At 32.3% G+C, this 10,523-nt stretch overlaps 3 protein-coding genes across 6 annotated transcripts; 1 reads left to right on the top strand and 2 right to left on the bottom strand.

The window, feature by feature from the left end:
- Positions 1–1,940: 1,940 nt before the first annotated feature.
- Positions 1,941–6,898, bottom strand: Mus304 (mutagen-sensitive 304). 3 transcript variants are annotated; one of them, XM_076905665.1, is made up of 14 exons: positions 6,494–6,898; positions 6,180–6,423; positions 5,793–6,081; positions 5,479–5,723; positions 5,262–5,392; positions 5,092–5,192; positions 4,850–4,990; positions 4,611–4,756; positions 4,139–4,546; positions 3,838–3,926; positions 3,616–3,752; positions 3,454–3,501; positions 2,740–3,297; positions 1,946–2,565 (listed from the first exon to the last, which is right to left on the bottom strand). In XM_076905665.1, exons 2-14 carry the CDS (start codon positions 6,396–6,398, stop codon positions 2,333–2,335), a joined length of 2,745 nt encoding a protein of 914 aa, XP_076761780.1. In that variant the 5' UTR covers positions 6,399–6,423; positions 6,494–6,898; the 3' UTR covers positions 1,946–2,332. The 3 variants fall into 3 exon arrangements, with proteins under 3 accessions (XP_076761782.1, XP_076761780.1, XP_076761781.1); XM_076905666.1 differs by having other exon boundaries at positions 6,723–6,898; XM_076905667.1 differs by lacking the exon at positions 6,494–6,898 and having other exon boundaries at positions 1,941–2,565; positions 2,875–3,297; positions 6,180–6,259.
- A 439-nt stretch (positions 6,899–7,337) lies between these two features.
- On the bottom strand, positions 7,338–8,879 carry Sod1 (superoxide dismutase 1). Its single transcript, XM_076906000.1, has 5 exons — positions 8,766–8,879; positions 8,533–8,659; positions 8,348–8,444; positions 7,733–7,920; positions 7,338–7,644 (listed from the first exon to the last, which is right to left on the bottom strand). The coding sequence occupies exons 2-5, from the start codon at positions 8,593–8,595 to the stop codon at positions 7,534–7,536; spliced, it is 459 nt and encodes a 152-aa protein (XP_076762115.1). The 5' UTR covers positions 8,596–8,659; positions 8,766–8,879; the 3' UTR covers positions 7,338–7,533.
- Positions 8,880–9,270: 391 nt separating this feature from the next.
- On the top strand, positions 9,271–10,518 carry LOC143429715 (NADH dehydrogenase [ubiquinone] 1 alpha subcomplex subunit 7). 2 transcript variants are annotated; one of them, XM_076905447.1, is made up of 3 exons: positions 9,271–9,449; positions 9,791–9,969; positions 10,122–10,518. In XM_076905447.1, exons 1-3 carry the CDS (start codon positions 9,381–9,383, stop codon positions 10,177–10,179), a joined length of 306 nt encoding a protein of 101 aa, XP_076761562.1. In that variant the 5' UTR covers positions 9,271–9,380; the 3' UTR covers positions 10,180–10,518. The 2 variants fall into 2 exon arrangements, with proteins under 2 accessions (XP_076761562.1, XP_076761563.1); XM_076905448.1 differs by having other exon boundaries at positions 10,137–10,204.
- The last annotated feature ends 5 nt before the right edge of the window (positions 10,519–10,523 follow it).

Raw genomic sequence — 10,523 nt, 5'->3', positions numbered from 1 at the left:
TCGTCTTTTTTTTCAATCAAAGACACAGAAGAAACATTAATAAATTGTAACCTTGTGCTTGGTAACGTAACGTGACGAAATCAGAAAGAAGTTATGGACGATTTAAACAGTTCAGTGTAGGAGTAGTATTATGCGATATCTCCTTCATTCAAAAGTTTTCCTCAACTCCATTCGTGACACGAAAATGAGTAACAGACTAAGCGGAAATATAAAAATTCCTGTGGCCTGATAATCAAAGACGAAATTAACGTGGCTGTTCTCATCTGGCCAGAGTGAAAAAATAATAATAAGATAACTGCATTAATAAAAGAGGAAGTTTCAAAATTAGCACGATTATATGAGATGTAATAATAACTTCCTTTCGTAAATATCGTTTATGTTACACATTCATTAATCAATTATCATCAATAATCAATTCATTATATTTGCATAAATTATAAATTTTTTTGCACGCTTCTCTTCTTTATTTACATGTTCGATAGTGCAGCATTTTAATTAGAAATATGCTTGGAAAACATACGAGCACAAATGTAGCAGTTTTTCATTAGGCAAAACCAAATCTGTATATTACCATCATCGCTCTAGTTGGTAGTCTCAACACTTGTCCTGTAAAATAGCCACGTCGTCACTGACGATGACACTCATATAGCAACTGTCTCGTACACCCTTGATTAAGATCTAGGAATAGATAAGGAAATTTCTTCAGTGTTATTTTCCCACATATCTCATACCCTTATTTGAAAATCACCCTCGGTGTTGGATAAAGTAAAAATACTGTACAGCCATTGGTTTCCTTGATTTCCCTCTGTTTGCTAAAAAACATTAATCGAGGCAACAGATTTTGTTCCTGTTTGAAGTATACGTGCAAACATGTTGTACCTATTATCCTCATAAATGTTAATTTCAGAAAATTATAAATTTCACCATTCAACTACCAATTCTTCACAACTTCAATTTCTAAACGTATCAATCTCAAACGAAATCATATCACTGTAACACTATAAAATGTAATGATAGGAATTGTAAGAGAAAATCCGATGTGGTTATTCGCTTCACTGTCCTTTCAATGAACACGAGAAATCATATTCAGCTGATGATCGAGGACACGGTCGTTCTCTAATGAACTACCACCGATCAGCCCGTAATTATATGACCTATAATACCGACTAACGCAGAAATTATCCGTCAAGAGACGTATTTTTACTACACAGACCGTGTAGAATTTTGATTACTCATTAGCCTGCTATTTAGACGTTTTTTTATCTCATCTGTATACAAGTATGTCGAAACTTCGTATATGTAGGCTCGTATAATTTAGAATTCTATTATTTATTAATCAAGGTACAAGTAATGCAGTAATTAGAAAATAATATGAACACTTGTTTTAAAAAAGGATTGAGGATCTATTTCTGATGTTTAGAGAAGAAATTGATTGGCTCCAATGTTAAAGCCAAAAATAGTTCTAAACTGTGTAGGAATCGTTGTAAATGGAAGAAATGATCGTTGCTCTGACGTTTACCGATCAACAGAAAACTTTGATGTATTGGCAATAAGAAGTCTACAGGAAAGAAGATTGGATATAATAATGAAAGACCTGTTACCAACAATAGTAAAACTGTCCTATAATTTTAATTTAATATTTCTATTTCTACCTTTTTCTGAAATTAGAATTAAGGGATGAAAGGAAGAGATACAAATACGTGGAAAAACATGTTAGAAAAGTGAAGAGATGACGAATACTCGATCTAAAACAATATAATATTAATATCTGTTAATAGTTTAATCATTTTCCTTGTTATCGCGTAAAGTGGAAAATGAAGATTGATATACAGAACATATTATAATCGAGGCATTTCTCCGTAGACACTTCGATAGACAGATTATTGAATATTCAACACTACCCTTTGTTGGGAATAATACCCCTCGTTAATGCTGCGCGTAATTTCCATCACCTGTATTATACATGGGGGGATTGAAATCAATAAGCAACATGAAATTGGATTTTAATTCCTGTTCAACGAAGAAACCTTTCATTTTATTTCTTCATAAGCTTTATTTACCATTAAACAAACTTATCCTTACATTATAAAATCTATCGCTAACTCGATGAATTTTTTCTTACTTAAGGACATATCCATAAGTAGCTCCCTTCCAGGAAAATTTTACTCGAATAAAATATACAAAATTATTCTTCCTTTATATACTGTGATATTTGTTGAAACTTGTGGCAAAAAGTGACAATCAAATATAAATGATGAATTAAAAGATCTGTAGAGACATGAAGTAGATAAAATATATGTGAACACACATTATTAAAATACTGTTGATATTATCAATGATTGGAAAAGTCCGTTCTACTATTAAAAAGCGACTTAAACGTAGCCAAAACTTCCTCCAAATTCTTGTTCTTTTGAGATCTCGTAGACGACGACTGAACGATTGTCTCCTCGAAATTTGATAATATGTCCAGCTGCTTCGACCTGCTGGCTTTCTCTGGTTGCTCATTTTCAGATTGCAACGTTTTGTCAAAAATAAATGTCTGTTTTATTCTATTCATAGCCTCTTCTGTAACATATAAAAGTCACGTTGTACTTAACGGGTTATAGTGCGGGTGAAAAAATATTTTGTACTTTTATTATACATTAGATTACACTTTTACAGGATGTTTTTACAGGAAGTTATTTTCGGAAATTTATTGTCACATCTTGCACCTTGTACATCCGTGACGATTATACTAACGTTCATTCTCATGAAGCTCGAAGTTTTCAAAGGCACTTAGGTTCCTCATGAACAAATGGAACGCGTCTTCGATATCTGACAATCGTATAACAAAATCTGGATCACATATCGCCAAATGTGACAAGAATCTTATACCATCTTTGAGTATCTTCGATTGTTTTCCTTTCATATTCGTCCAAGCATCCTCGTCCGAGAACCTATCCTGATATATCTTATGTATGCACTCGTCGCTTGTTCCTATGCTGAGCAACGAGTGTTTGGCACAAATACTCTTCAAATTACAAGTGTCTTTCCTTGGCAAAGGGAAGTTAACAAAATTAAAGTTCCCAGTGGCGGATAGATCTGCTTTGGAAGATATGCACAGCGTTCTTATGGTGGATCTCAATAGTTTCATACAACAATTACAAGAGTGGAATGTTTCAGATCTCAGTGGAATTACGTCCGTGTGCAATATGTACTGTACGAATTGCAACAACACGTCCGTGATATCTATCGCGGATATTATGTCAAAGTGATAACTCTCGATTTGCGCTAAAAAGATCTGTAGCGGGCAGGCATCTGAAATGGCAATTTTTAAACATAGATGTGAGTGACGTACAGTCTCATACTAATATTGTAATAAACGACACGATTGAATGAGCGAATGTACAAGCGAATAGCAACAAATATTTTAAAAGGTATTAATATATTTCCGTTGAAAAAGAGATACTCTACCTGGAGTAAAGTGAAGAGAACCTTTCCAGTTGTTTACTGCCATTGATTCTACAGAATATAAAGATTATAATTTATATAATGTAACATGCGTAAAAAATATAATATATCAAGAAAAAGTTTGTTTTAAATATGAAGACATTATTAGTATGATAAATTACATACGTGAATTAAGGCAAAGTTTCCGCAAATATGTCGTAGACTTCACAAAAACCATCATTACACCACTAAGTAACGCGTAACAATATGGTAAAGGTCTACTGAACACTATTTCCTTAAATATCTGATAGATATACTCCATTCTGAAAGAAAAATTTTTAAACTGAATGATATATTTCAAAATTGGTAACTACTTGAAAAAAAAGAAACATGTTTTATTTTGCATACCCTTGAGAACAAAATTTAACCTGTTTGTGAACATTAGAAATAATCATTAAAATTGCACATATAAGAGCACTGAATTGATGAGACCTTCTCTGAAAACAGTAAAATATTAATTGAAATTCTTCTTTTAATTTTTCATAGACAAACTGGATCATTAACGGCACAGACATAATTTCACTTTGAAATATCACTGAAATTAAAAAATGTAGAATATGAAAACTTGCGTTAATTCTCAACGATCCAGTACGCCTAAAAATAATTATTTCTATGGATTCACCCTTTGAGCATCAAAGAAGAAAATTACCGTAGATCCAACTAAAACAACGAACTGCAATATCATCTCGAGCATCTCGAATTCGCAGTCTTTTTTCGGCCATGCATTGTAGCGAAGCATTTGCTTCGAGTAAGACTTGTAAGACTCATCTCCAACTGTGAGTAATCGCGTTTTTCCAGCGATATACTTGCTGAGGTAAGTCGACTCGAACGTTACATACGACAACACCCCAAACACTCTCCTTGCTTCGATAGCACGTTCGTATTCGTGCCATGCATTCGCGGAGCACACACATTTTCCATTGAAATTGGAACTCGAGTACAGATCAGAGAAATAAATGTCGTTCATGTCTCGAATATCATCATTTTTCATAGCTTCCAAGATCATTTGAAGAACGATTATTACATTTAATAGCAATTCCCTCGAACTTGAAACTAGCTAAAATATATAATGATCAATAAACTTTTATATTGTTTAACGAGATTATTTAAAGGTAATTTACTTTGTTTATCATCGGTATAGTATTTTCTGCCTCAAGTTCTGCACTTGTCTTTCGCTGAAGAGCAGCTATTTCTGGCAAAATAAATTCCACAGTTAATCTTTTATCGCCTACCATGGTTGTAACAGGTCTTACCAATTCTGGGTTCTCTGTAAAAAAAAAACAATAAAACATTTAACTAAATCATAAATACATGATATATATATACAAAATATGTATACACGTTACGGAACAAATTTTACCGAATATTCTGTACGTGTCTTCGTCTTGCAAACTGGGTAAATTCCGATGGCCAATTTTTTCTGTAATTTGAATATCGATTACAGGTTTTTCAGACTGGGGTAAATCGTATATTGATTTTGGAATTTCTGTAAGAGGGCAATCTGCAATATGCTCTTGTTAAATTTATAATTAGAAAATTAGAAGCTTATGCAAATATATATATATATACATATATATTGTTTTCGAGTTATAATCTACTTACATGGATTGTATACTTTGAGGAAATAACTGTTTCTATTGTCTATTTTAGTTTGAACACAAGTTTCTTTGACTTTGACTGATTTCCTGTTCGAAATTGGTGATCTGAAAATGATTATTTAAATAAATATTATCGAATTATACAAAAAAAAAGTATATTACTATATAATTTACCGATTAATTGACGAATTAAATCTGCTTTTATGTCCAGACACACTTAAATTTGCTGTATGTGGTTCTGCTAATCTAACATTTCCGCTCTCTAGCAATTTGCAACGTTCCACTAACTTTCCCACTTCAAGTGCCTATAGCAAAAAGATAGAAATAAAACTTTATTAATATAATTAATCTGACATAAAATTGAAAAATTCTTAATTTGCGAACTACTAACTTGCAACTCAAGTTGCGTTTTCAATTTTTCTTTTTCTTTACAGATAGCATTAATCTCTGATCTATGTCGATTTTCCTGTTCTTCAATAAAACGCGTTTTTTGTAATTTTTCATTCTCAGCTCTTAGCTGAGATTGTTGTAGTTGGTTCCGCAAAAACACTGTTTCTCCTTCTTTAGTTACGAAATCGTCTAGTAATTTTTTATTCTCAAGCTTTAACTTCTCAAATTCTTTTGCCTGTTCCGATTCTAAAATCATAAATTATGCAATAAGCTAATATATGCACAAGTGTGATAAACATTGTCTCAAAATATTACCCAAAATAGAATTTTCATCCAACTTAAATGTTGAATTATACACTTTTGTATGCATTAATTTATTTTCAAATTCTTTGTAATCAATAGAAGCTATTGTGCCTGTATCTTTCAAATTATCTACTCTCTTTCTTTGAGTATTGTACTGTGACATATGCTCATAAGTTTTTGGTATTTTGTAAACACTGCTATCTAAATTGTGAATAGCTTTACTAGTAGATGGCACGTTACAGTATGGTTGTAGAAATGGTACATTTTGCTCTGTAGGTAATTGAGAGAACACGTTCTCGTCCTGAAAAAGACATTTTTATCATACAAATAAATGTTTCTGTATGAATAGCAACAAATATGGTACATAGATATGAAGAAATTATGCGGTATGGGCAGAACCTTCAAGGTGGCTTGAGTGGCCACAAAGTCCATCTCTTCGATATCAGCTTCAGCAAAATCATCTCCCCAAATCTCCTCATCTGATCTTCCGGACTTTTTACTCGATTCTTTCTTATTCGTAGAAGTACCAGCCAAACTTCCCTTCTTCGGTTCATACTTTGGCCGTTTGGCAGGTACAGAGCACTCTTCCCCTCTGTTACTTTCTACTCGCTTAAACATTTCAACTTGCCCAAATTGTTATATCCTGTGACACAAAAAGTAAGTTTAATGTATGCATCAATTTTCTTTAAGAACATTCAATGAAAATTATTTACATGATTTGTTGGAACAATCTTATTTACACTTCAAGCAGCAGAATTGTTACTTGCAGTGAGACTATTCATGTGTACTCCATTCTCTATTAAACTATCAGTAAATAATTATTACGACATAACCTGGTCTTTCTTTGGAGCATAAACTCATTCCAACTTAACATGTTTTGAGATTTCCGCTATGGATCGATAATATCAAGGTAGTGTAAAGTTCTGATGATAAAATAATAACCTCATTTTTCATGTTACGTGTGTGGTGGTTGTAAACATTAGTCAGATCAATTGGAACGAGGAAAGTTTGTTTCTGATTAAAGGTATGACAGGCTGTGTTTATAAATCGTGTTGTTAAGTGTTTGAATACAACATCGATGCCAATATAAACGTACAATTTAGATTACTATGCTAGGGGAAAATTCCCAGACAAATAATAGGAGTACAGGTTCCATCCACATTATAAAACTAAAAACTAATGGTACTAAATATATGGAATCTCTGAATTAACTGGATGATATGTTTATATTATATTAATTATAGTTTCTTTTGTTTTTTATACACTTGTTAGTATCTTAAAAAGACTTCAAATGACCTGTCTGTAAACCATTTTTGTTTTCTTCTTTTTATCTATACAAGATATTGATGTTTGCTCATATAAAAAAATCTGATATCTTGTATCTTGTTTACGATTATGCAATACCTCTCCACATATAAGTGTGTGTTATATTTTGAACATTATTTGTATCATCCTACTATTCCATCATCTAAAGTATATACAGATTACTCGAGCTGCATATATTTTGGTAAAGATTGCTACCTTAATTTTGTTTTATATAAATGATGTAATAATCCATTTAAAAATTCATCATAGTATTTCACTTTATTGAAGCTTCAACATTAGTGTACCACAGATACATAAAAGATTCATATTACAACTGAGGAATGATATCTGAACTGATGTTCAAACTGTAATAGCCATAATATCGTATACACCCTAATAAAAAATCATATCAGTTTTTAGTGATGTATTAGAGTATACATATACATGTTTAGGCTTTTGTAATCCCAACAACACCACAAGCAAGACGTGCACCAGCGTTTCCTGTTGTTTTTGATAATTCGTGGCCACCTTTGCCAAGATCATCCGGATCAGCATGAACCTGAAAAAAAATAGAAATTTTATTTATATGTACAGCATGTCATAAAATATAGGAAAGTTTGTTACGAAATTATTACATAATGCCTTACCACAAGAGTTCTGCCAATTATGTTATTTGGTCCTTGAAGTTGAATACACTTGTCAGTTATGCTAACAGTGGCAACACCGTCTGAGTTTGCCTCAATATTACCCAAGTCTCCAATGTGACGTACATCTGAATCAGGAGCACCATGATCTTTACCTAATGGATTGAAGTGTGCTCCAGCACTTGTGCAACCTGTTGAATATAACAAACATGATAACAGAGCAAATTCAAAAGTTTTCTATACTTATATCATGGTTATATCACTCTAGTACTTAGATAACAATTGCCTATGTTAGGTAAATAAGCTATTCAAGTTTATCAATGAGCAAGACCTTAAGAATTAATTTTTGATAAAATTTTAAACTTTCATTGCACCTTTTCCTAACAACAATCAGCTACGAATGAAAATTCTCGTATTCCTATTAACAATTAACTTTAAAGACATAAATTCGAACGAATTGCAATTATTTACAAACTCATATTATCTGTTCACGTGTGAACTGTTCATTTCAAATAGCATTACAGTTTAATCCATTCCAATTTTTTATAAGTTAAGTTATTCTCAATTATTATAATATAATTTTTAGCGATGCTTTTTATAAAAAATAATTACACTTACCGTTAGTATTATCGCCGAATTCGTGAATATGAAAACCATGCAATCCTTTTTTTAAACCGGATACCTGACCCGTGACCTTCACCGGGTTAGAGCTATCCTATTCGACAATTAAAATGCGAGAATTAAAAATATAATTCAACGTGACGTAGTATCATAGTAAATGCGTGATTGAAGAGATCATTTACTGATTGCTCGAAGTAGAGAGTGCCTTTGGCATCACCCTGAAGAACGCACACGGCTTTGACCATCTTCGGAAATTTCTCGAGTACAACGTACGAGAATGACGACTGTAATGCGACTGTTCACCGACAACTACGGTTAAATTATAAGATATAATTATCGTTTTGCTGAATCACGAATGGAAATACGCTGACGTATCGTGCATCGAGCGCTTTAGCCAATAAAACAATGATCTTACCGTTCAGTCGGAGTAATGGCGTACACCGTGAACTTGCAATCAATGACCAGCAATGATCGTAAATACAAGACGAGCGAAAAACTCAACGGAGGTTACGCGAGAGGAGAATATGAATATGCTAGTTTATATCGCACGCTCAAGGTGGCGTACTTTATTATTTAATCAGTGGGGAATTTCTATACATTTCGATTAATTCGGAGTGATTTTCTTTTCAATACACTGTAAACTTTTAGTGAAAATGATATTTAATGATAGCGATAGAAACGAGATGTTTGTAGGTATTATAGGCTTTATTTTATATCGATAAAAATAGAAAAGTATATTTATTTATAATTTCTACAATTAGGGTATAATCTTTAATTTCTAACAACGTATATGAAAGAATTCTGTTTCTTTATTTTTCATGATCTAAAGGCTATTCAAATAAAGCAATTCGAAACAACTCCCCTCGATAAGTGGAAGTCGAAATGATCGATAAGTGACGTCACGATCGGATCGTATCGAACTTGGGGACAGAGTTGACAACTACTGCGTAATGTTTAACGGTTATGTTACTTGCAAACAGTGATTTGTGTTAATATTTCTTTAAAGTGAACGATTAATTAAATAGTAAAAATGTCGAAAGCCGTAGAGCATCGGTCAGTAACACCGCTCGTAAAAACGCTTCGAGAAATATGTCGAGGTGTAAGTAATGTTTGTTTTGTATTACATACTTTTTTTCTAGAAATTACGTAACTTTCTTCCTTTTTATCGACATGTATAGTTAAAATTAGGTTTTGTATAGAAATACAACGTATTATCGTTGATAGTAATCGTCTATACATTTAATTGAAGTTCTATTTTGTCACATCTATATATTTTCATTTTGTTGGTTATGTTTCGAATATTGTGAGAAGTGTTATATTTGTGTAATATATTGTATAATGTTACGCAAGAATAAATACATAAACGACGGACGAATGTTGCGGAACGAAGTTAAGACCGTTTAAGTTGAGTTGGGTAAATTTATACATAAAAAATTGCAGAGACCAATTAGAGAAAGTTTAAGACACGCCGATGGTCTTGCGGCACGTACACAACCAATGCCGAATGTACCTTTAGGACCTTATCATAAAACTTCGAAAGTATATTATTACACACGTGATGCTAGGCGTCTTGTTCAACCACCAATCGAGCTATTTTCACAGGCACAGATAGGATCAGGGTAATTATATTTTTCAATTTTGTTACATATTATAAAGTTTGAATAATCTAGAGCGCAATAGTTTATACGATAAGTTTAATATTTATCATTTAATTTAAAGTATGCTAAATATTTAGTGCAATTCTGTATGGTGATTATTAAATTTATCTTAGGAAAATTGATTCCAGTCAAATAAAACTCAATGTCCCATGTAAAACAGAGGAAAAGTGAATATAATAAAATACTTGCGGTTTGTCTGTAGCACGTGACAGATATGAAAATAGTTTAAAAGAATTGTATATGTAATAGTGCTAATAAGATATTTATAAATAAGTTAAAGGTTACTTAATTATTTCCCATTTAATGTTTAACCGATAACAGTACATAAATAATAAACACAGGAATGTCTCTCTTATACACATTTTCTGCTTCGCAGCAGCCATATAATACATTATTGTTACATACATACAGAGCATTAATGCTTTCATAAAATTTATGCGTCTCTAAGAATATAACATTGACACTTGGGGGGTTTGTACAGACAGCAGAATCAATGCTGCTATGTCTAACAATAT

Source organism: Xylocopa sonorina, chromosome 12 (assembly GCF_050948175.1).
Source record: "Xylocopa sonorina isolate GNS202 chromosome 12, iyXylSono1_principal, whole genome shotgun sequence".
Lineage (NCBI taxonomy): Eukaryota > Metazoa > Arthropoda > Insecta > Hymenoptera > Apidae > Xylocopa > Xylocopa sonorina.
Note: the sequence above shows the minus strand (reverse complement) of the source record. Positions and strands in the feature narration are given on the sequence as shown.

Coding starts and splice junctions, on each gene's coding strand:
- Mus304 (XM_076905665.1), bottom strand. CDS start 6,398: ATGTTTAAGCGAGTAGAAAGTAACAGAGGGGAAGAGTGCTCTGTACCT. Junction 5,393..5,478: donor AAACGCAACTTGAGTTGCAA/GTTAGTAGTTCG, acceptor TTTTTGCTATAG/GCACTTGAAGTGGGAAAGTT. Junction 4,991..5,091: donor CCTCAAAGTATACAATCCAT/GTAAGTAGATTA, acceptor AGCATATTGCAG/ATTGCCCTCTTACAGAAATT.
- Sod1 (XM_076906000.1), bottom strand. CDS start 8,595: ATGGTCAAAGCCGTGTGCGTTCTTCAGGGTGATGCCAAAGGCACTCTC. Junction 8,445..8,532: donor CTCTCTACTTCGAGCAATCA/GTAAATGATCTC, acceptor ATTGTCGAATAG/GATAGCTCTAACCCGGTGAA. Junction 7,921..8,347: donor ATTCGGCGATAATACTAACG/GTAAGTGTAATT, acceptor TATATTCAACAG/GTTGCACAAGTGCTGGAGCA.
- LOC143429715 (XM_076905447.1), top strand. CDS start 9,381: ATGTCGAAAGCCGTAGAGCATCGGTCAGTAACACCGCTCGTAAAAACG. Junction 9,450..9,790: donor TTCGAGAAATATGTCGAGGT/GTAAGTAATGTT, acceptor AAAAAATTGCAG/AGACCAATTAGAGAAAGTTT. Junction 9,970..10,121: donor CAGGCACAGATAGGATCAGG/GTAATTATATTT, acceptor AATTTATCTTAG/GAAAATTGATTCCAGTCAAA.